Genomic DNA, 26382 nt, shown 5'->3' on the forward strand with positions numbered 1-26382 from the left:
TCATTTTTTATGTGGAAAATTCACCTGACAAGTGTTACACAGACCTGCAGGTTCAGTAAAGCCAGATTTCTTAATTTCTGCCTGTCTCTGAATCAGTGCAGTTAACGTTCATTCAGCTGCTGAAGAAATATGAGGCAGCATGTTGAGCAGATTGACATGGTTGTTAATGTATTAATGTATTTTATATCTGAGATTATATTTTTTTTCTTGGTAAAAGCAGAGTGACAGACAGCAGGATGAAGTAGTTGCAGATGGAGCTGCAGAAACAGCATCCAGGATGAGGATAGTACACTGGGTGAGGACATAGTTTCAGTTCAGCATCATGCTTTTTCCACAGCTGATCTGTACTGATGAGCACTCACTGGGTTGTGCATATTTTCTTTACAGTCACCAGACACCCAGCCCGATCTGAACTGAAAGGTTCTCTGTGATCACAGTGAATGGTGTTTCCTTGGACTGGTCTCATCTTTCCAGTCCTTCAGTGCATCAGTGCAACATGGTGAGGAATGTAACTTTTAGTCCCAATCCCAATACACCCTTTTCCCCTACCACTTGCCCCTTTTCCTCCGTTTAACACATTCATATGTAGGGGTAAGGATGTCCTGGTTCTTGTTGAGATAGAGGGGAAGGGTGAAGTGCCAGGGCTATATGGCCCTGCAAACGGAGGTTTTTCAGAGGCACACTCCAAACTGAGCGTCATGAGAAATCTCATGAATAAATCCTAAATGAAGATTTAAAAATTATGATAACCATCGGATCATTTTGGTCTAATGTCATTTCAATGTAATATAGACCTTTTCTTCATTACAAACATAACAAAAAATCGCTAGTCGTGTGTGTGTTGTTAGTATGCTCATGTCTCTAGCTAAATAGCTAACGTTATAACATTGTTTTAAGGTTGACTTGTGCATGACAGTGCCGCATTTTGGCATATTTACATGTCGCATTTTCCCCTTTTGATGGAATATGACGCCTGAAATTTACCTTAAGTCCAGCAGCAAAGTTGCTGCGTGTTACCACTCCTCTAATATCAGTGCACACTGGCAGGGTAGGAGCACGGGTTGCTGATAATGATGACTTTCAAGGTCTTGAAGCGTTGTCCCATTTCATAGGGGAATATTTCAACCACTACCCCTTGTAACTCTGTTCCAAGGGGTGAGGGGCACTCAAAAAAGAGGGGTAAAATGAAAATAAAGAAATGGGATTGGCCCTTATTGCTGTCGGTATATAAACAGACACTTTATGGTCATTATTACACAATCAGCCATACTGACTTCTGTCCCTCCAGCATCTGTCCAGACTTTTCTGGTCATCCTCTCCTTGACCTCAGACCTCCATACATCCCTTCCCTGGTCAGACTGCAGCCTCAGCCCCCAGCTCTGGCAGGACTACAGTCACTCAGACTTTTTGTTTGCCATGTCTGTATTTACTTTGTGTATTCATCAACAAGTCAGTCATATTGGCTCTGTCATGTATGATTTGATCAAATGTATTGAATTATAAGCCCAATAAATGTCTTGAATCTGTCAATTGTCTGCCTTGATTAGTAGTGTGAATAACATCCAGTGATCTTTACACACTTTACACACTATATAATGTTTATCAAAAATGACAAAGTTAAGAAAATGCAGGTATTAAAAGAAGAGATCCTAATAATATTTAATAGTGACCATTAGTTAATAGTAATGGTCATTGTCACTCTGGGCCAGGACACTGCTGAAAAAGATTGTCAGTGTCATCTTAGTGAGGCTTTCCAGGTTAAAGAATGGTTAAGTAAAAATAAATGAATTTATAAAAACAATAATAATAATTATGTCTTTAAATGGTAAATATCATAAGTGTTTCATGGTCAGACCACCTAATTTTACTGTATGACTGTTTGAAACATTGGGAAAGATCTGAAAAAGACTAATGTGGACAAATCTGTCATTAATTTCTTTCTATTTTTTACTGTTATCAAAATTATATTTACATGGAACACATTGATAATGGTAAATTAAAATAAATCAATAACTACAGGAGTAAATTTATATATATATATATATATATACACAGTGCTGCTTGAAAGTTTGTGAACCCTTTAGAATTTGTTCTATTTCTGCATAAATATGACCTAAAATGTGATCAGATTTCCATTCAAGTCCTAAAACTAGATAAAGAGACATTAGTTAAACAAATGAGACAAAAACCTTACACTTGTTCACTTATTTATTGAGGAAAATGATCCAATGTTACATATGTGTGCATGGCAAAAGTATGTGAACCCCTAGGATTATCAGTTCATTTGAAGGGGAAATTACAGTCAGTTGTTTCAATCAATGGGATGACAATCATGTGTGAGTCTGGGAGGCCCTACCTTATTTAAAGAAGAGAAATTTGGGTCTTCACTGTCAAACTCTGAGCTTCACTACACAGGTTAGTGGAAGTGTATCATGGCTCAAACAAAGGCTATTTCTGAGGATTTTAGAAGAAGAGTTGCTGATACACACCAGGTTGGAAAGGGTTACAAAATCATTTCTAAAGGGTTTGGACTCCACCAGTCATGTACAAATGGAGGACATTCAACACCATTGTTACCCTCCCCAGGAGTGGTCGAACAACAAAGATCACAGCAAGAGTATGTGTGTAATAGTCCGGGAGGCCACAACGGACCCCAGGGTAACGTCGAGAAAACTAAAGGTCTCTCTTGTAGTGGCTACAGTCGATGTTAATGAGTCCACCATCAGGAGAACATTGAACATCAATGATGTGCATGGAGTTGCAAGGAGAAACCCACTTCTCTCCAAAAAAGAACATTTCTGCCGTTTATGGTTCGCTCAAGACCACATGGATAAGCCAGAAGGTGATTAGAACAACGGTCTGTGAATGGATGAGACCAAAACTGACAAAACTTTTTGTCTTGAATGAGAAGCGTTATGATTACAATGAGCAAACACTGCATTCCAGCAAAAGAACCTTAACCCATCTGTGAAAGATGGTGGTGGTAGTATCATGGTTTGGGCTGCTTTGCTGCCTCTGAACCAGGACAGCTTGCAATCATCGATGGAGCTATGAGTTCTGAATCGTACCAGCAAATTCTACAGGAAAATGTTATGGTATCTGTCTGTGAACTGAAGTTCAACAGAAAGTGTGTCATGCAGTAAGACAACAACACTGAACACACAAGTTGTTCTACCAAAAGAATGGTTAAAGCAGAAGAAAGATAATGTTTTGGAATGGCCGAGTCAAAGTCCTGACCTTAATCTTAAAGAAATGCTGTGGAAGGACCTGAAGCATGTAGTTCATGTTGAAAAGCCCACCAACATCCCTGAGTTGAGGCTGTTCTGTAAGGAGAAATGGGCTAAAATTCCTCCAAGCCAATGTGCAGAGCTGATAAACAGTTACTGGAAACGTTTGGTTGAAGTTATTGCTGTAAAAGGGGGTCACACCAATTACTGAAAGCAAGGGTTCACATACATTTGCCTCCCACAAATATGTAAGACTGGATAATTTTCCTCAATAAATAAATGAAAAAAATGAAAAAAACATTTTTTTTGTCTCATTTGTTTAATTGGGTTCCCTTTATCTAGTTTTAGGACTTGTGTAAATATCTGATCATGTTTTAGGTCATATCTATGCAGAAATACAGAAAACTCCAAAGGGTTCACAAACTTTCAAACAGCACTGTATATATATACATGCATCCCTGTTTAGTCACTACTCAACAACAACAGACTTTAACATGCATGTGGTCGCCAACACAACACAAACACAGCACCATCCAGGAGGCTTGTATGCACAGGGACAGCAATTTCTACCTTGAGCCTGAACCAGATCCAGCAACAGCTTCTTCCCAGCAGCAATCAGAGTAGTTGCTAAGGACATTCATACTGTTGCGAAACATCGATATGTGATAAATTACCCAATGAGAAATAGATTACCTAATGATTAACCTGGGTGATAACAAATTACTATATTTATGTAATATCATTTCACATCTGTTGCTAGGCTAAAAAAAATCTTTATCATAACGCTTCCCCACCGACTGATCACTTCTGATTATAAACACATACAGACATCAAAGCCTATGCAAATTGTATGAATCTGTAGCATAGTACATGAAGACTGTAATATCATGAATGAACTGGATTTCACAACAGTATGAATGTCCTTAGCAACTAATCTGATTGTTACTGGGAAGAAGCTGTTGCTGGATCTCGTTTGGGTTCAGGGTAGAAGTTGCTGTCTCTGTCCATACAAGCAACCTGGATGGTACTGTGTTTGTGTTGTGAAACCCACTTTCTGTCAGACACTGTCACAGGAGGTGAACCTCAGGAGGACTTCAGGTGGTGTTCAGAACAGTGGCAACATGCATGTTGAAGGCTTTTTTTGTTGAGCAGTGACTAAACAGGGATGCATGACCAAGTACAAAGACGTGGCTGAAAATACTGGTATCCTTCAACCCTTTTTTAAAAAAACTACATTTTTCTCTGTATTAAGTTGGAACTGACAGAAGTATATGATATCCATCATTCTTTATTTCACGTTGAATATAACTGAAACTTTGCTTTTGAATTTACAACTGTATATTATTTAATACAGTAAAACAAATTAAAATGGCATGACCAAAATATTGGTACCCTTAACTTAATATTTTGTAGCACAGCCTTTTGAGGCAATAACTGCAGTTAGGCGCTTTCTTTAACTCTGAATAAGGTTTCCACACTTCTCCACTGGTAGTTTGGCCCACTCTTCTTGAGCAAACTGTTCCAGTTCTTTCAGGTTTGATGGGTGCCATCTCACAACTGCAAGTTTCAGCTCTTTCCACAAATGTTCATTGGGATTTAGATCACTACTCATAGCAGGCCACTTCAGAACAGTCCAACGTTTTCTTCTCATCCAATCTTGGGTGCTTTTGGATGTATGTTTGGGGTCATTATCCCGCTGGAAGACACATGACTTGCGACTAAGACACAGCTTTCTGACACTGGGCTGTATGTTTCGCTCCAAGATGCCTTGATAGTCTTCTGATTTCATTGTGCCCTGTACAGATTCAAGGCACCCAGTGCCTTTTTTCTGTAAGTTGCTGAGATGAACCGGCTGATTCAGGAGAACTACCGTTAGCTGGCTAACGTTTCCACTCCATTTCAGATTACGAGTTTGTGATTGGCGCTAATCATCAATTAGACTTATGTTATTTACATACACACAATATAGCTAGTCCACATTTCTTAGAATAAAACCTGAGTATCACTACAAACAATCAAACCACGGACATAACGTGACAACCTTACATACAAACAGGAAGGCAGTCTTCCGGGGGAGACTGATATGCATTGTTTTAGCAGTGGCTAAAAGGAGAAGCTAAATGGCTCAGCAAATCCAATAGCTAATAGGAAAAGGACAAGCAGCAGGGAAATGGAAATGCAAATGGGAGAGGGAATTGCACATTTAAATTACTGATTAAAAGCTGTATTCTTAATTCAGTTTGTAAATTCAGTTATTTATTTCACTTTTTAAAACTGCTTTTTCAAATTGATTTTGAAATTCCATTATTTATTTAGGAATCCATTAATGTACTTTTAAATTATGTACTTATTGACTATTTTAAATTTGTTTTTGTAAATCCCTTCTTAATTTTAACAATTTATTGATGGATAATTATTTCATTTGTAAATTCTTTTAATTTTCCTCTTTTTATTGCTCATTAAAATATTAAATAACGAATTACTTTGTAATTTAATCTATTTCTATATGAATTAATTAATTGATTTTAAAGTAATTTATTAATTCCTATTTTCATTGTACAATTAGTTATTAATTAAAGAAATGCTCTATTACTATTTTTGTGAACCTTGTGGTCCTCATACATGAATGGCTGTTGGCAATGGAAAAAAAAATTAAGAAGTAATCCAAATACATGTAACTGTGCTGGACTTGTAATGTAGTATAGATGGACAAGACCCATAGATTTTATGTCAATCACATAATTCACACACTGTAATCAATTAAAGGACCATACCAGTGTTTTTGCAAGTTTTAAGCCTAACTATAAATCATGTATACTTTATACTGTTTTCCAGTGCATGATATTTTATACAATTTTAATACATGTTAATGTATTACATGTTAATACATGTAACATATTATTGTTGCATGGTTATGGATTCATTTTACACGTGTGCACTGGATCACCACACAGCAATAACGTAGTTTTCACAGAAAATGTGAAAGAATTAAACATGTCAAGCAAGTTTCAACAGGCACCTACTTGATATTTATATTGCATGACAATGAATGAAAACCAGTGTATGCTGGCAACGATATGAGATAAAGCACTGCAACATTTTTAAGGGGTTGGCCAGCTGTAGTTAATGGGCTAAAACTAGCCAAAGAACTGGTATGATCCTTTAATAATAAATGACTTAAGTCGCTGTAGAAGACAAATCTATTATGTTAAGTTCTTTTCATACATTTAAAGTGTATGAAAAGAACGAATGTGTTTTACAATACATTCAATTCAATACATGTCGTATATTTGCCCATCCCTGGTAAAAAATCAGGTTTTTAAGCTCCAAGCAGTATTTGCATAAGAAAACCTACTATAGATAGTATCCATCTGTGTCCGTAGTCCAATGTGAGGACACCTGTACCGCTGAAACCAGACCCGTGTCCATGTCAATGAGATGTCGGTGTCTTTTACCTCTCTCCTCATATAGAAACTGTTCTCCTCTGGGTTGAAAGGATGTGGCAGAGGTTAAACAGCTGCCAGAGCTGATTCTCCTCTTGTTCTCTGAAAACCGTCTTCAGCCTTCTCATTGGGATACTTATACTGTAACACTGATCTGGTTGTATTTTACCACAGCTGAACCACGAGTTGCCCCACATGATGCTGCAGAGGAGAATGGCCAGCTCTGCAAGAGGATGTTAATACTAATGCTTTGTCTTGGTGATAGGGTCATAGGTATTCTAAACAGACTACAGAAAACCCACCTTCACAAGAAAAACAGTGTCTCTTTGGATGCAGGGGTGAACAGTCTGGACTAGAATCGACAAACACTTTACAGCCCGTATAAATACAACAGACTACCAATTATAAATGTACAACCACCTTCCTCATGAGAGCCTTACTAGAATTAAGCAGGGATGAGCACAAAACCGAGACAGTTAAACAAAGATGAATCTGTGACAAAATAGTTTCAATGATCACTTACTAGCTTGCTCTAGAGCTTTCGACTTATTTCTGGCTTTTTGTGTACACAGTTTTAGTCATGAATCTACATAGTTTTATGCCCTAGGTGGGGCATTAAATCAACATGTAATTAAGTTTGATGCAACCTTTGCTGCCTCTACTGACATATAGTTATGTTAACCCTAACTGTAACCCAAAATGTAGTCATCCTTCATTTGTATGCATTGCTGCACATTTTACTTAGTATGATTTAGTATTTATTAAAAAGTTTTTAGACTGGTTAAGAGAGTGAAAATATCGGATTAAAGTTCATTTGAAATATTTCTGGGCATGACAATAGTTCTGTTGGCTAATTATGACATTGTAATTCAGCATAGTTCCCAACAGAGATAAATGTGAATACATTGTCAACCTCAGCTGTGATAAGAATCTCAAGGAGGAAACTTGATGGATTCCAGCATGGCCACAGAGTGCCTGGTCAAAAAGTAGCCCATTACAAGAGGCTGTGACTCTGCAGCCTGTGGGTTTGTTGCTGTTTTTGTGAATGACTGCTTTTCAACATGACTGGATTTCCAACTTTTTGTGATAGCTCTTCCCCACAGTGTGTCTCATTAAGAAGAGGCAGAAATTGCCTTAATAGAGTAAAAGCAAAAGAAAAGATAATCAAGCACAGGTTAGAAGGTCACAAGGCTCTTCTACTTGTTTAAAAACCTTTCTTTCCTGCTTTGTGGTTTAAAATAATTGTACACAGAGCTCATCGGGGCTTTCTTGCTTCCCAGGAAAGTCACTGCAAAATATGTCATTAGTTAACAGTTACATTAACTTTCTTAGAGCAACTCTGTGTAACTTTTGAAAGGAGAATGAACACATCGTCACTCTTGAAAATAGTTGAACCTGAATTCACAAGTAATAAATGAAACCTTGCTCAGTTCAATACTCCATTTTAGTTCTAACCCAAATCTTTGCTTGTTTTTAATTTTTCAGCTCATGGTATGTGTACTTTCCATACATGCATTTTTTGCAAGTTAGGCTATTCAGAAATGCTATCATGCATCTGGGAAGTACATTGGAAAACACTTACAGTGATCATGGTGGTGATCAATTGCTTGTATGGATCAAAAAGCTCGCACAATTGTTCCTATACAAATGCTGTTTCATTAATTCGCTTATAGTAATCAAGTAGTCCACTTACAGTTTTCATTTTTGGTATTTTCATACATGAAAAGATATGGAAAAAAATGTAAAACTACAGTAATTAATCATTTTTTTTAAACTTACTCCCATGATACACGTATGATATGCAATTATCGGCTGCTGCACCATTATCAGGTGTTGGGGTGCACCAGTGCAGGTTTCTGCGGAGGTGTGAGCGTGTTTATTTGTAACCACCATGAAACAACCAAAAAATAACGTTTTAATTCTCTCATTCACCAGCTTTCTTGCTAACAGTGCTCGCTCTCCTCATCCACTCTCTAGCTCGCACAACCACTGCTTCTCTCTCTCTCTCTCTCTCTCTCTCTCGTCTTTTATAAAATGAGTCAGGAAGCCAACAACAAAGCCTAACTTAACTTTTAATGTTATCAAACGAAGAGAAATGTCAATGTCACCCCCTCCTAGTAATGTTTTTGTACTCCCTCATGGCGGGGTTGTACAGCTCTAATCAACCTGATTACCAGCTGTGGTTGGCCACTGCAGGATTAGGGGTTGTGTTTCTCCAAAGGTTGATTCTGGTTCAACTTTCTCGCAGTGGGCCACCGTGGCCCCCAGCCCTCAGTCCCCCAGCCTAAATGCACAACCCATCTGCTTCCAGCAGGTTACCTGAGGCTGGTGCTGTGTGCACATTGAAATGACAGGAAAAAGAAAGTCTCTAAATGAAAAACGTAGTCTCCTTGAAGCTTATGACAAACTGCAAAAAATGAGTGTGATGCAGCAGCGAAACACCCAGTATTTGAAACATCTGTACTGTATTTTGAAACAGTCTATAAAATTAGGTAAATAGCAAAGCTGCCTGTTTCATTACGTTATATTCATGTAATAAATATACAAATGTCAATTAGATGGTAATCTGCATGAGAAATAAAGAAAAAGAAAAAAAAACTGTTATAATAATCATCTGCTTATAGTGGATCAATTTGACCCGGACAGACGTGATCACTATAAGCAGTTTCCACAGTATTATTGATGTTTTAGGATACTTTTTATGGAGAAAAACAAAAAAATGGAAATTGAAATGTAAGTTTTTGTTTTGATGACCAGAGGTTTTCAATACAGCACAAACGTCCATATATGAATGGCTAGAGAAGGCTGTCACAGTTCCTGGGATATAAGAACCATGTTGATGGGACATTCTGAGTCTTGGTGACGTCATAAAATGTATTGACAATGCCAAACAAAGAAAATACAAAAACACCATTTTATTTAATTATTTTATCACTCTTACTGTTTGACATATATTTTGTATCTGATTGATAACAAGTTTCAAAGTCACGTTCTTACAAGAGAAAATTTTGTTTCTTTTTCATTATAGCAACATATTGTGTTTGCTTCTCAACACTTCCAGTGTACATGCAGACATAGAGGTTGCTGTAACAACATTGACTGGGGTACTTTTACCGTAGAAAAAGTCAGAAATGTGATGGTTCTGATCCAAGATCTCAAGTTACAAAGAGCATCTTTTTTCCACGATTTCAAAGTGGATTTACTGATGCTGATCCTTAACAGGTCATAGAGAAACATTCATCTTTGTAAAGGGTAGGCTTATTTTTACAGTGTGTGTATGATGTCAGTGTGTTCTGGTTGGACAGAGATGTGATTTTATTAAGGAACAAATTTTCAGCAAATGGCATCCCTCAGCTGTCAGGCTGCAGTCAATGCTATTGCCTCTCTTGGTATGGTATGGCTAATGATTCTTTTACTGCAGTCACACTACATTTTAAAATGAACAAACATCCTGTAATTACCACTTCTGGTCACTGTAGCAGCTATTTTCTGATTCCAAGCCACACATGAATTGCCACATAGTGAACCTTGGGGCCAACTTTGCCCACTTGGTAATTCAGCTTTGCCTAGACACTGAAGTAGTAAGGATGGATTACTGGGAACAGGGGCCCAAGCATCCAGTTGGACTCTAACCAAGAACCTCTGTTTAAAGTGATTGTTATTAACCTTTTTTTTCGGTTTGGAGACAAAGGGCTCAGTCAACAGTAGGGATGCGGTGTCTCTTCATTCATGCAATGTTGTGTACTTAGCTGTGTTGTTTCTAAACCATGGTCTCTGCTGTTGTTCTGGTCTAGTCCCCTCTGCTACTTATTAGCTGCAAATCCTCAGTTTATCCAGCTCTAGAGAAGCTTTCCTCCCAACTTGGAATGAAGCCTTTGCTTCTCTTTCAGTTGGGTCTTGTATTGTCAAAGTATTTGTTCTGTCTTATGGGTCATTGAGTATGGGGCAGTAGAGGCCAATAGAGTGGGATCTTATTAGATGCTCCCATCAAGCAGTGTGTTTTAGTTGTCAACCATGTGTGAACTCGTTTTTTCAGCGCTGCATTAACTTCCTCTTCTGATTATTTTGGACAAATTGAATGCTTTAGAATCTACATTAAATCAAGGAGGCAAATGTTCATAAATTAGAATATCTACTCTATAATGGCACAGATTTAATGGAAGCCTTCCAGTCACCAAATTTAAACATCATTTTTTATGTGGGATGCGAGCCATCTATAGGTGGGTTGTGACATGATATCTGGATTTTTTTTTTCTCTCCTATAGTGTCTCTTTTACAACATATTGCTTATGTTTTGTGTTTGCCTTTTGTTGGCATTTCTGTTTTCTGTTTTCTCTCAACCCAACTGGTCAAGGCAGATGGCCGCCCACCAAGAGCCAGGTTCTGCTTGAGGTTTCTACCCATTAAAGGGAAATTTATTGCTGTCGCCTAGTGCTTACTCATGGGGGAATTGTTGGGTCTCTGTAAATTGAAGAGTATGGTCTAGACCTGCTCTTTTGTTGTGACTTGGCGCTATGTAAACAAAAATTGATTGATTGATTGATTGATTTTCTCCAGAGGTATTTTAATGCCTGTTTTTAATGGCTAGTATTTTAATGCCTAGTTTTCTCATGACTTGTCATATACTTATATCATATACTATATGTGCATGGCTGTTATGAATCGATCCATGGATTAGTACATGTGTGTCTCTTCAGAATAGTTTAACTTCAGCCCCTAATGATGTATTTACACTGCCAGGTTTGTCAAGCTTTCTGGATGCCTTAGGTTCTATTTCTGTGATTTTAAAATATCTAGCATTATGAAGCATACCCCTGTACACTGTGATATATTTGATTTGCAGGGTTCTTTCTGACTCTCACTCCTCATGTGGAGTCAGCTGGCACTGTTCCAATTCCAATTACCCAGGGAGCTTTAGAGATAAATATTTATGTATGACTGAGACACGTGGGACTCAGCTTATTTGCACAGTGTATGAACCTGTATGGAGTATTTAGATAGCTCTTTGTGAGTTACTCATTGAGTTAGCTCATTGACAATGAGCCTGTCCAGATTTCAGCAGGCCCTTCAATGCATCTGGCTGTGCAGGAGAAAACCACACAAAGGGCCAAAGTCAAGTGCATGTGACAAATGTTGCAGATGGCTCCATTTTTTCTTCCATGTCAGAGCAGTGTGTTGTCTACGGGACAAGCTCTCCTGTGTATCCTGGCTGTTGAATGAGCCAATGTTCGAAGTGGGCCAGTATGGCCTTACTTTACCTGCAGGGTGATAGATGAAACTGGTCTCAGTCACTGCTCTGTTCCTGTTTTTATTCTGGACTTTGCCTGTGAGAGACCATCCCTCTTTTCTCTGGAGTAAACAAGGATGAAGTAATCTCCCACCATGGGAATGTCTTAATTCTTTAATTAATTGTCAAATTATTATTTCAACAAATCCCAGCCGGCATTTCAATGTTAATTCATGGGTGAATCAATGTCGTGGATCATGGTTGAATGAGCATTGAATTTTGTTTCAATTTTGAAAGGTGAATCAACGTTGATATCACGACATTGTTTCAACGTCTTACTTTTCAACATGGGTTAATTAAGGTCTTGTGTCAACACTGAATCACTGTTGGAATTTTGTTTCGATTTTGAAAGGGGAATCATCGTTGAAATTGCAACTTTGTTTTGTCCTATTTTTCAACACAGAATAAACTATAGATTGTAGGGATGCACAATATTGGATTTTTTGCCAGTTGCCAATGCCGCTGCCGATACATGCACATATTTTTTCTCCAGCTGGCTGAGGAGACTATTATGCATGCAAGTACTAAGTATGATCAAGAAACACAATATATGAAGGAAGAACTGAGGAAGACTGGAGTTCAGAAGCTCAGCATTAAAACTTAAATGAACCTGCCAAGTGGGTCGAGCAGTAACAAGTTTTCTTTGAGTTTATTAGTGTAGGATTTAATCTCAGGTCCACATTCCGGAGCAGAAGGTGGCGGTAATGCACCTAATATGCTAATTGCCAACCACCATTATAAACCAAAAACAATGTTTGTTTTTTTTCAAACGGAGTGAGACATCTTGGGCTCTTTTCATTTTTCTATTTTGTGCCTCCTAGTCTCCCCTCTGTCCTCCATCCTCCTGCTTTTAAGTGCTTCACATAATAAAATATATAAAGGATATATATATTTGTGTGTGCGCGCATTCGTTAAATAAAATATAACAATGTATGACATCCATACATTCTTATCATATCATTCTTGAACACTCTTATGCTCATCTGTCAGAGATCATAAAATACAGCGGTAGGCTATAACAAAACAATGGACAGATGATGCAGCTGTACCGCATGTTATATTTATGACATGACAACTCCAGATGTCTCATTTTGTTAAATGCTTGTTGCCTCGACTTCTCTTTCCTCGTGTCTCTTCCTTGCCTACTCCGCTCGCATCTCAGGTGGGAGGGACCAAGATGTGAGGAGAGGAGGTGAGGAAAGGAATGGAGGATGTGCAAACTGAGAAATGAGAAGAGGGGCCTGTCAGCCGAGGTGTTTCCTATCTTTGCAGCCAAACATAGCAGCTCCTTCGCTGACTGTTTCACACTGACGGTTCCGGTGCTTCTTCTGCAGGCTTCACTCAAACTGCCCGTCAGACCAGCTTCTTCTTCCCACTTTAACCTCAATAACAAACCGGGGCTGGGAGCTCTGGTTGGATCCACATGGAGAGCCAGGGGTTAACGTTAGCTGGGAGGCAAGTGGAGGCTAGCTGGCTGTGCTTCCCTCTGGCCATGCTGCGGCTAACGCTCCGCTAGCCTCTCAGCTAACAGTAGCCCTGGCTCTCCATCTGGATCCAGTTTTCTATTCATGTTAAAGTGGGAAGAAGCAGAAGGTCTAACGGGCAGCTGAGTGATGTGGAGCCTGCGGAGTAAGCACCGGGACCGTCAAGATGAAACAGTCCGTGGAGGGAAGCACAGTAAGGCGGTGGAGGAGAAAGCAACAAATTGGCCTCTCATAGTCGGCAGAAATGTTAATTTCTGGCTGATGCCGATATTTCATTTATTGGCCGATACCAATGATGTGCCGATATTATCATGCATTCCTAATAGATTGTGTTTCATTTTCATTCTACTCTGTACACAATTGTGCATTCAATTATATTATAATCAGAGAAATCCGGTTTTAAAAATGTTAAACTCAGTGCTCAATCCACATGTTTGCTGTCCTCATACACAACCTGTCTTGTTGACAAGCAGGCGCATTGGTTGATTTGCACAGATTAGACTCCTGGTCCTCTACTAGTCAAGAGAACTACTCTATCCTGACTCGCTCATTAGTAACCCTGATGCTGACCTTCCTTTGATACAAGTTTATGGATATGCATTTAGTGAAGGTAAACTGAAGTAAATGAAATTGTTTTCCATAGTTTGGGGGCAGCAATTAAATCACTCAATGAAGACATGAAGAGTTTTATTAATGCAACTTTCTTTGTGACTTCACCAGAGGTATGTCATCAGAAAGACAACATAATACATTATAACACATTAAAACCTCTGATCTTCAAAAAATGTTTAACTTCACAGGTGCAACAAATTGGGCTTGTGTGGCTGCGATCAATGCAATAACAGTGGTCACAAGTTAATCTACCAGAGGTATTTCAAACCCCAAAGATAATATGTAGTTGTTTTTGCTCCAAATTGGCTATGTGTTTGAGTGTATGAGTTGTTCTCCAAGCTGCATGGCTCAGTGGTGTAGCACAGTGCACTGTACGTTTTCCTTTAGATTTAACATCTGGTGTTGAACCCCAGGTGGAGAGCTTTTAGTTTGAAGAAAATACATCAAAATATGATTAAGAATGTTTCTGATCCCACAGTTTCACTAAAGTCACTTAACTCAAGGAAGGAAGAAATCCATTAATTTCACATTGTGTTTTGATCTTGAACGTATTTTTTTGGATGTTTTGGTGAAAAAGTGGGAACTTCTACATAGCCTAAACTGAAGTATAAAAAAAGAAAACTGACAGTAATACTTTTTTACATTTTAGCAGTTTTCACTCACCCGCATTAAAAAGAAGTCTACCATACAGTAAACTACTGAGGATCAGACACATGTCATTGTAATTTGGATGATTCTTTTGAGTCAAATGCTAAAGTGTGATAATTTTAAGTGTAGGGGGTATGGAGAGACATTACTTAAGCAATATTACACGAGAGGGTGTGCTTTACCCTTATTGTTGGCACGACAGTGATGCGGTAAACATCACTGAAGTGCCAACAATAAGGTAACGCCTGGGACACACTGGATGCGTGAGCAGCGCGTGTGCATCGCGGAACCTCTTGCTTTTCATTTCGGCGCCCATGCTAACAGGTTAGAGCAGACACACAGCCTGTGTGAGACATGCGTCTCACACAAGGCTGCTGCGTCGATTCATCTAGAGATTCGAGGTCTCGCCTATTTTTTCCGCGTGATGCACGCGGTTCTCAGCAGAAATAGATAGGGAAAGCGATAGAAAGGTTGGTCTGCCAGTGGCAGAAGTGCCACAGCAGACACGCTTCCAGTGTGGATGCTTCAAGCGTGAGAGACACAGCAGTTCAGCGAAGCACACGCACTGCTGAGGTTCACGCATCCACTGTGTCCCAGGTGTAAAGCACACCCTTGAGTGTAATATTGTGATTATACATTTACCAACAAATAAAAGATATAAACAAAATTTATTCATATTGTGAGGCAGTTCGCTCTAAAAATTGTTTCTTATGAACTGAATATAATTCTCTGTGATTTGCTTTATGTCAAGAATCTACTACATGAATAAGGTGATTTTATTTGCTTGTATTTGAACTGAACAGAATTTGTTTTTCCTTTTTGTTTATTACTGTATTCCTATAATATGTCATGACTCTACGTTATATGTTTGTAGCTCCCTCTGCTGGGATGGACCTATTGTGCCAGTTGTGGATGTCTATAATTAATCCCACCTATGTTGATTGTGTAAATTACCAGAACACATGCTGAAGAAGGGCGTCTTGCCCGAAACCTCCTTCTAGCAATTAAAAATAAGTAAACTAGATTTGCTGTCCTAGCCTTTTTTATTCATTTTCACTACTTTAAGGATTCAGCACCCTGCTTTCTTATTGTGAGTTGAACGTGTTGTATCATATTTTCCATAAACCATCAATAACCTAATTAAATCAGATGGATAGCCTAGTCTATGAAATTATGAGTGATATAAAATCATAATCAGGCATTTGCAAGGTCAGCTATGTTTCCTCTCTGTGGTTGGAACATCTACTGTCGCCATGAGAAACGCCTGATGTTTACACAAAGGTAACCAGTTAACGGGAAAACCAGTTGATTTGTAACACCTGTCTGAGGAGCCTCAACTAACCGAATCAGTCACTAAATGGTAGTGTAGCTAACAGTAGCTTTGCTGACATTAGCTACATTAAATTCCTAACAAAGGTATCGCAGTAAACTTTTGGTGAAATCTGCTCAACATTACAAAGGGATGCATAGCATTAACCAGCATTATATCTAGCTAACTTAGTTGCCGTGAAAGGTGGAGGCTTCTTGCTAACAAGTTAGCATTAGCCGCATGTTACTTAATGTAAGCTAATGATAGCTTCTAAGTTAATGCTGGCTATCATTTACTATTCCTCCAAACACATCACATATTCAACTTTGAAAGTGCAATGTGGTTTTGGAAGACTAACATCAACGTTACCTAACAGCGCACATTGTTTGTCTCCTGACCACATTATATAAATTAGCTAATTTAGCTGGCAAAATGTGGCATTTTATTTATAAATATATATATATATATGAAATAATGCCATGCCTTTCAAATGTTGACTTAATTTACCTTTAAAAGTTGTGGCATACAGTGTCATTTTATCTCTCTGCCATGCTCTCTCGCAGTCTTGCTGTATCTGTATCCAGATATGAAAATGGCATGATGGTGCGCAGAGATGTTACATTACAGTCTCGTGTAACCTTGTGAGATTAACTCGCCACTTGGGTCTGTGTGGTCTGGATGGAACAGAAAAATAAAAATAGGCTTGATAATGTTATATATTTTAATGTGAGATATCTATATTATATCTAAAATATAGAACACAACTTTATATATAATAACAGTAATTTATAATATATAATAATTATATATACACACACACATTATTTTATATAATAACTTTATATAGCACTTTTTAAAACACACAGTTACAAAGTGCTTCACATATAGGATAAAATACACACATACAAATGCAAGTATACATACATACACATATACATACACATACATATGCCTGATACATAGACAAGAAATAAGCACACAGCTATGATAATCAAAACTAAAGGCAAACAGAGTATTGATAAAAAGGCTAACCTATTGAAATCAGTTTTCAGCATCTGCTTAAAAAAACACAGATTCAGCAGATCTGACGGAATGGGGAAAGCTGTTCCACAGTTTAGGAGCAACAACAGTTAAAGCACGGACACCTCTGGATTTAAAATAGGAACGAGGAACAGATAAAAGGCCTTGATCAGATGATCGTAGAGGCTGACAGCTAGAATAGGGGCTCAACAACTCTGATATATATATTCAGGGGCCAGGCCATGCAAGGCCTTCTACGTAATTAGTAAAATTTTAAAGTCAATTCTATGTTTTACTGGAAACCAGTGAAGGGAGGCAAGAATTGGGGTGATATGGGACTGACGATGATGTTTCTTGTTAAAGGTTCTATATGTAGAATTGTGAAGCAATTTACATGTATTAATCGTTTTTTTCATTGCCAATGAGAGAACAGATGGTAATAGTCATATGTCATAGATGACTTGCTTTTGTTGTGATGCTCCCAAACTATCCCACAATCAATCCTGCCACCTATGTCATCAGCACATCAAAATCCAAGATGGCAGTATTTGCAAAATGGGCTATTGCCATTAAGTTTGTACCCTCTCTGAGAACTTTATTAGAAACACCTGTGCAATCTAATGCAATCCGATACAACACCTCTGCCATACTTTTACAAACCTTACACAGTAAGTAAGTGCTAAGCATGAGCAACAATAGTCAAAATGTCTGAACAGAGACAGAAAGGAGTCATAGTGCCTGCTATGCTGTTTGACAACAATGACCAGGTACACCAAAGATGGATATCAAGATTGTAAATATGCACAAGGTCTCACTTCAGAAAACTCCAATGAATTACTCTATTCGATATTTCTATACAAAGACTATATAGCATACATTCAGCCTACATTCATGCATGATTCAGCCATAACCTAAAGATTTTCTGGTTTTCATGTTTCACATCACAGGTATCTGGTTGACATTCATCGAGCAGAAAGCTGCATGTGTGAAACCATAGTAACCAGCAATGGAGCACTGGCCTACAGTGGCCTGGGTCCTGGTGCTGACCGTCATCCTGGATCTTCTGAAAGCCGTCCACACCAGAGACTTTACTGAACAAGATATCATCTACCTCCACCCCTCAAGTAAGTGTCCACTTTCCAACAGCACATAACATGTTATTAATATGTTGTGTATATAAATTTGTCTGGAGGAGTTTTCTTGTGTGGCATCTGTTTCTCTTTGCTCTACCTCACTACAGTGTTAGTTGTCAGCAGACACACAGCCTAATGATGTTTCTCCAAAATTTCACATTACATTCAGTGACATGTGAATGACATTACTGATAATATTATTGATAACACATTGAATCACATTAATAGTTGTATTTTGACAACATACATGGAAGGTGATTTGTAAATTGGTCCCCCATGATATGGGCAAATTTTTTTCCCTTATCTTGGCTTAGCCTAACCCTGCCCCATGTTATGTAAGAAGGGGCATCAAATATGAATGGCTTGTTGAATCACAGGAGTACAGAGCAAGCCAGCCCACTCCAAACCATGGATGTATAAAGAGAACTGGATACAGGAAGAGCACCAAGCTTTGAAGCAAATTTGACATAGCGGCCAAACCGTGTAATTACCACGTCACATGAGGCACACTGGCCCAAAAAGACTTTTTCCCATAGACTTACATTGTGAAAGAGAGGTCTGTTAATCAGCAGATACATTTTTTTGAGCGTCACAACCCCCACGAAATGATTTGTCTAATTATCAGAATTAAATCCATTCAGTCCGATCACATTTCAGAAGCCTAGAAGAGCCATATGATTGAATTGTTTTATCCCCATTCAAGTTAGCCGGAGGGCTAAACCGACTCAGCCAGCGAAAGTCACTAGTGCGCATGCTCTATGGGCCGCACAATGCGGAAGATCCAGGGACTTTTTTTTTGCTTCATGCACCACTGAGCAACTTTCATAGGAATGAACGGGGCCCCGCCTCCGACGCTGTATCCAGTTCTCTTTATAGATCCATGCTCCAAACTGACTGGGTGGGAGGGATGCCACGATGAGGAAATCTTCCCACCGACTAATAAACTCATGACAACACCGGTGTTACCGGTTACACTGGACATTTTACAAAGTAAGATATTCGTTAATGACGCTTGTCCGTAGAGAGCTTACTTTGATTTTTAACATGAGATTTTTAGTTTAGCTCAAAGCTAATTTGCATCCGTTGTCCCCTACAATCAAAACATACAACAACACAACAACAAACAGTACAAAGCAAAAAAACAAAAAACAAAAAGACAAAACAAAACAACAAAAAACCCCACATAGAACACACCATACAAAACACAAAATACAAAGCTTCACACAACAGCACATCACATACACCCACAGTGTCAATCAGAAACTAACAATGCAAACTAGACTCAAATATACACACACACACACACACACACACACACACACACATATATGTATATATATATATACACACACACACACACACACACACATATATATATATATATATATATGTGTGTGTGTGTGTGTGTGTGTGTGTGTGTGTATATATATATACACACACACATTATGTTCCCTCCACAGCAATATATATATATATATATATATATATATATTTATTTATTTATTTTATTTACTAACTGGTTTGCACGCTCATATATCCATCTTTTCCTAAGTTTTATTTCCCCATCTTACTGGGCCCAGGTGGCTATGGTGGCTTGGGGGTCCTGGCTGGTTCGGACAGCCTAGTGTCTAGGGCCTGTTCCCCATCAAACCCACCTTCAAAAAGAAAGTTACTCCTCAGACCCAACCCCTCCTATAGGGGTGGGGGCTGTTCTAGAGGGTATCTGACCTGCAACAGACCAGCAACCTCCTACAGGTCTGGGGGCGGCCTAAAGCAGGAGAGAGCAATAAGAGCAAAGAAGAGAGGGAAGGAGAGAACAGGAGACAGACAGACATCCAAACAAATTATAAAATGAGGTTGGTGGACAGGTGTGTAGAGGGCGAGAAGAAAAATTTTAAAAAAAAAAAATAAATAATAATAATTATAAAACTCTGTCCTAACTCATCTTGGTTCCACCCTGAAGCCCAACCAGAGACCCCCCACAACAACATTGCAGCTTTTTGTTTTTTCTTCTCCTTCCTTCCTCTCTTTCCTCCCATCTCCTCCCTTCCCTCTATATCTTACCGACTAACACACACACAGACACTCACGCGTGCACACACACACACACACATACATATATCTATTTTTAAGCCTAAATTTTATTTATCTATTTAAATTTATACATATATATATATATATATATATATATATTTTTTTTTTTTTTTTCCCTCATGTTATTGTTTTCATGGGTTACTGTCTGGTCCTTTCTGCCTCCCGTTTGTGCTGTCACTGTCATATGTGTCTTCATGTTAATCACTTATCCTACACTTAATTTGTACACATAGTGACAACATCTTTGGAAGACTATATATGTTATCTTGTAAACTGTCTTGTAGCCTTTTTGTTTTGTCCGGTTTGTATCCCTCTTGGTATTGTCTTTTTTTTTTTTTTTGGTATCGTTTTGTACATCCTCTCAATTGGTTTCGTCATTGTTAAATTGAAAGCCTTAAATAAAGTACAAAAAGAAAAAAAAAGGATTGTAGAAGTCCGAAGAAAAAAAAAAAAGAGGGAGAGCATTTGCCGGGCAGCACTTCACCAAAAAAGCATGGCGTGAGAGGCTTTTGCTTCAAGGCTGACAGCCAAAATGAAGCTGCCAGCAGACTCTTCAGCAGAGAAACATTAAAACTATAATATGTAACTATTCTGCATTAAACTGTCTAAAAACAGCTGTTATATATTTTGTTGAGTTGTGTACTTACATTATCCAAAATGTTTCCAACAATTTTCAAACCCAGAGAAATCAGTAATTTTAATCAACAGCTGTTTCATTTGGTCACCTGTCAACGGCATCATACTCCCTCTACCAAAGAGTATATGTGCACAAGATGCATGTGTCAGCATTGTGGTTGTCTGCTACAATGGCCTCTACCAAAGAGTATATGCATACAGAATAATACATTGACGTTGCGGTTGCCTGATTGAAACTGTCAACTGGATGAAGGATTTTAGTCATTGGATGACTGGATCTTAAGTTATCAAAGAAACAAGCTGAGCGAATGTTAGCAGCAGCTCGGCTCGCAGCCCCTCTCAGTCGTCCTCTGTCTGCCAAACGGCGTCGGAGAAACGAGAGAATTTTTTTTTTTTTACATGAAACTGCTTTATTCAGTGTTTTTACCTGTTTTAATCACGGGTTCTGTTTGTTTTGGAGAGGAGGGGACCACTGCGGATAATTCAGCTCCCAGTAAAAACATCCTGAACAATGAACACCGAAGTAATCCTAACCTGGAGAAGCTGGTTGTTTAAAAATTATGGAAACAACTCCCATCATCCCTTGCTACTTCACAACATCATCAAACTCTGTCTTTTGTTATTGCAGTTCATCTAACAGCCCCCACCGGACGTCCTGTGTCCACCGAATAGCGTCAGAGAAACTCTGATTTTTAACATGAAACTGCTTTATTCAGTGTTTTTACCTGTTTTAATCACTGGATCTGTTTGTTCTGGAGAGGAGGAGACCTCTGCAGATAATTCGGCTCCCAGTAAAAACAATCTGAATGATGATCACTGAAGTAATCCTATACTGGAGAAGCTGGTTGTTTAACAATGAAGACAACAACTCCCATGATCCCACGCTACCTCACACCATCATCACACTCTTTTGTGATTGTTTTGATTGAGAGACCCCTAGTGGCAGAAATTACATATTGTACATTTAACACTGAATTCCTTTGGGAAAACAACACAATTTAACATAACAATGATTGATGATGGATTGCGGATTAACTAGTCATTTAATTTACATTTTTACTGAAATAAGCCCACATTTACCTACAAAATGGGTGCCAAATCAAACAGTGGCTCCCAACATTACTTTATTTTTAAAATATCTATGTTGCTTGTCCCACACCTAAAAAAAAAAAGGCCTATTTTAAAATGTGTATTTTCATATGGGAGTTCGGCATGAGCATTGTTAAGTTTAGAAGTTCAGAGGCTGTCCAGTTGGAGCGTGCTTTCAGTGCCTTCAGCAGACACACCCCTGCATTTCAGAGCATCCCAATTGGCTATTCAGGAGGAAACGTCAAATGTAGTACTTGTAGGTGTGATTTGTACTTGTAGATTTGATTTGTAGCTGTAAACTTGGATTCACACATACAGTTGAGTTCTGTGTGAACTTTTTTTCACCCACAAACAGATAGATGTGCAACTGCAAACCTTTTTTGTAACTGCAAACCTTTGTGTAAATCTGCTTTATGCACTCACACATTAGAAATTATTTGTGCAATCTTTTTCATTTGTTCACAAATGTCATGCACAGCTACAGATCTCCTTGCAGATTCAAAAATTAAATCTATTTGTTCAGATATTTTTTACACATTAAAATATTTGAATTAATTTGATCAAAAGTTTTCACGTTTTTTTTGTTGTTTGTTTTATATTCACACATTTGAATGTGTTCATACAAAATGTTTTCACACATTCACATATGGTGATACGCAGATACAATACATATGACCCTAATTTATATTTCATACAATCACTATAGTCCCATTTGCAAAACAAAAGAAAATAGACTTGAAGTGTAAAAATATGCTTTGGGTAGAAGTTTCACACATAAAGCACGAGTGAATAGAAAGGCAATATGCAGCTTTGTAGCTGCTGTGTTGATTACAATAGGAGCGTATCTCTTCCGTCAGACAGATGGCTGAAAAACACAGCTGAAAAACTTTCTGTGTAGACAAGCTGTCAAGTTTTCTGTGCTGCTCCTCATCTTGAAACATTTCTATATGCAAATTAATTGCAAATTTAGAATATAGGCAAAAACAAAATAGTTAGCTTAATTTTACCCCCCAAAATATATATTTTGTTCTTTTCAGTGGATCCTGCATGCTAATTGAAGGTTCCTGTATTTTGCACACTGCTTATGCCCCTTGACACTCTCCTCTATCCATTAATGTGTGTTGGAAACCTGTGGAAATAGACTTATTCTGAAATTAACAAAATCACATGGTTAGCTAATACATATAATTATCAATAAAGAGTGAAAACCAAGCAAAACAGCCAAGGGATCAAAGTGGTGAATCACTGTGTGAATCTTTCACTGCTACATGCATGATCTTACTGGTGTATGTGCATGATGTGACAAGTGTTATTGCGTGGTTTCACAAGTGTGAATGCAAGAGGTTTTTCAGTTGTCTGTGAAAAGTTTCACTCATTTTTATGTTTGTTATGTTATTAGTGTGTGTGTGTACATATGAATTTGTTGGCACTGTATGTGTGTGGTATGTTTTACCATGTGTTGTGACATGACTTGCCCCTTGTAGGCAGAATCTACAACACAATAGTTTTAGTGGGGACTGGCGTGCTGCCTGTGTTAGCGCTGTCTGATCCCTGGGGGGCCATGACCCAACATTTGACCAATTCCTTCACTTTCAACCTCTGATATTAGCTGCCATTAGAGAAGCACTGTTATTATAAGACTCCTGTAATGGGCCCCATGGAGAGCTCACTCTGTCTCTGTCTCCAGTCTCTATGTCATACTCACACACTGTTTGTGATTCATAAGTTTAAGAAATTAGACATAGTCTTTGTTCAGTGGTGACTGGCAGCTAGGAGCTCTCAGGGTGTCTGTGTATGAGGCAGAATAAACTGCAGCTAGTGCAGCTTTCTGCATTCCCTGCAGTCCTAACACAAACACACACACACACACACACACACACACACACAGTCTCAGTCAGAGCCTGGGTCTATTACTTTGAAGTATGGTATGTGGAATCCTTGCATTGCATTACAGTTAATCTGACCTGTGTTTTTCTGTCTGTGGACCTGTGCCCCCTTGATGGACCCTGATGGCTCTGCAGAGAACACAGAGTTTGACATCTCTGGACATTGGACAGCAAAGTGTCATATAGGATGTTAGAGGTCCTGAGTAAAAAAAACAGGACTCTTTATTGATGTATCCCATTAAGAAGAGATAAGTGTACTCCCTCTAGCTGAAGAACATGTTTTGTTTTTTGTTTTGTTTTTACCACAGATATTTGCTTAACTATTTTATGAAACAGTTTTTCACCTTTGTTATTATTCATAGTCCAGTATTTCATTCATAGTCAGCCAGACCAGACATTTATCTTGAGTTTATTAGTTCATGTTCATGTTTATTTATTGGTTAACTGGAATGCTGGACATACATCTGTGTAAAAAAGCTGATTAATGACTGTCTTTTGGCTGTCTCTGTGATTCAGACAAAATGTTTCTTTATTTTTTTCTTTCACCCTTTTGATGTCTTTAGTCAACTCCATTCCATAGTCACCATCTAAATTACTATGAAGTCATACAGTATTACTGCTGCTAAATCATAACTGCTACTTTTACACAAAGCAAACCCCTGTATTTTTTTCGTACAAAAGAAAAGCTGAATTTATAAGTTTTGTTCATCTCCTCCACTTTAATGATGTTATTAAAGTGACAGCCTTCAGACCTGTAGCTAATTACATAAATGTAATGGAAATTTAACATGTTGGTCATGACAGCAATGTTACCAGGTCTGACCTGTATTTCTGTGATACTTTTAACATGGCAGTCTGAACTTAATGCCCTCACACTAACATAAGGCCCTATCTTCCTGCTGGCACAAAGCCAGCACTTGGGCAAATGCAGTCTTGATGCAATTTTCCGCAGTCACAGGGGGAGAGGCGCAGCTGAGGCTGTGTTTTACCTGAAAATGGCTGTAGGCTCTGTTTGTTAAGCTACTTTTAGCATCATAAACTTAGTTTTCTCTGTTCCTCTTCAGTTGCAGACAAGCACACTTTAAAAAGGAGGCACTGCTGTTTTTAGAGAAAAAAACCCACTAATAACAATTTTTTGTTTTCCATGTTTACCAAAAAGCTTTTGGAGATATGAGACCTTTTTGAAATCCAAACAAAACACCTTATTTACCTTTAAAAAAAATAATTTTCTGGGTATGTAAACATGATTTTTTTCTAGAACATTGTAACCCTTAGATTCCTGGTTTCCGTATTTCCGTATGTCAGCTGTCAGAGGATTAATAAATTCCAAGACTCAGTGAGTTGCTACAACCCAGCTTTCTACAGATCGTGAACTAGTTAGAGGAGTCATTAGTCTGGTCTTCAGAAATGAGTTTCCATAAACCCAGAAAGAACGCCACCTCAGATATAAGGTGTACAGGATTGTTGTCCTCTGCATGTGGCCATACCACATCGTGGTGCACACAAAAGCCATCATACTGACCAGTTATTGGATGAAATAGAATATAAATCTGGGATGAGAAAAATGTAAAAGGCCCTTCCCTGCTGTGCCAAAAAAAAAATCCCACTGCCCCACAGTCAACAAAAAGAAAAAATACATACATAACCTTCCTCCATGTCCATCCATGTATGGATACTGCAGATGTGTGTCATTTGTTGTGCATTCTACATACCTGCAAGTGAAATAGTTATGTGTGTTGTGTTGTCACCCTGGTAGCCATACGGGCTGATATCCATGAGTTTACAGCTGTTAGTCTTTAGTACAGGGTGGAAGGGGTCATAGTCTGGTCACAGAGAGATCACACTGATTGACAGGCTTTGCTGAGATAAGTTTTGTCTGACCTGCAGACCTTCAGCTGTCACATGGGAGGAGGTTTTGTCTGGAGGAGGGGGCCCAATCAGATTGATGCTATAGTGCCAAATTGGAAAGCAAACAGTGATGCCTTTTGATCCCAGCACATGGTCTGCATGAACATTCTCCTTCTTCTGCTCAGACTCTGCACTGAAGCAATCAGGATGTAACTGCTGCAGGTTAGCAGGCTACGGCACAATTAGCAGAAGGTTGTAGACTCTATACTGTGCAAGACTTGGATCATGGAGATGACTATCATGACCTCCTGATTGTCGCCTCCAGTGACAATCCACAATGTAGAAATTAAGCAAGTCTCTTCATACAAATACAGTGGAAACCGTTGATACTGATCACGGTTACAGTGATCAACTTCTTCTATAGATTAAAAAGCCCGGGACAGAATCATTTCTATACAAACGCTGTTTCAATAATTCTCTTAAAACTACGGTAATTCTATTTTACTCCCATGATACACAATAGAGGCTGCGGCACCATTATCAGAGTTTGCGGCATTCCCACAACCACACCCCACACTTCCGCACAAACCTGCGGAGATGCGGGGTGTGGTTGTGGGCATGTTTATTTGTAACTGCCATGAAACAATCAGAAAATAATGTTTTATT

At 38.5% G+C, this 26382-nt stretch overlaps 1 protein-coding gene across 5 annotated transcripts in view; it reads left to right on the plus strand.

The window, feature by feature from the left end:
• Nucleotides 1-26382, plus strand: part of lypd6 (LY6/PLAUR domain containing 6) — a 64057-nt gene that overhangs the window by 25113 nt on the left and 12562 nt on the right. For 2 of the 5 annotated variants that reach the window (XM_067604561.1, XM_067604563.1), the window contains exon 2: nucleotides 17978-18154. In XM_067604561.1, coding sequence (XP_067460662.1) covers nucleotides 18037-18154 — 118 coding nt within the window. In that variant the 5' untranslated portion in view covers nucleotides 17978-18036. Of the gene's footprint in view, nucleotides 1-217; nucleotides 296-387; nucleotides 500-1288; nucleotides 1531-16011; nucleotides 16118-17977; nucleotides 18155-26382 lie in introns of those variants that run through there. The other 3 variants (XR_010930708.1, XR_010930709.1, XM_067604562.1) reach the window with 3 other exon arrangements.

Source organism: Thunnus thynnus, chromosome 11 (assembly GCF_963924715.1).
Source record: "Thunnus thynnus chromosome 11, fThuThy2.1, whole genome shotgun sequence".
In the NCBI taxonomy this organism is placed as follows: Eukaryota; Metazoa; Chordata; class Actinopteri; order Scombriformes; family Scombridae; genus Thunnus; species Thunnus thynnus.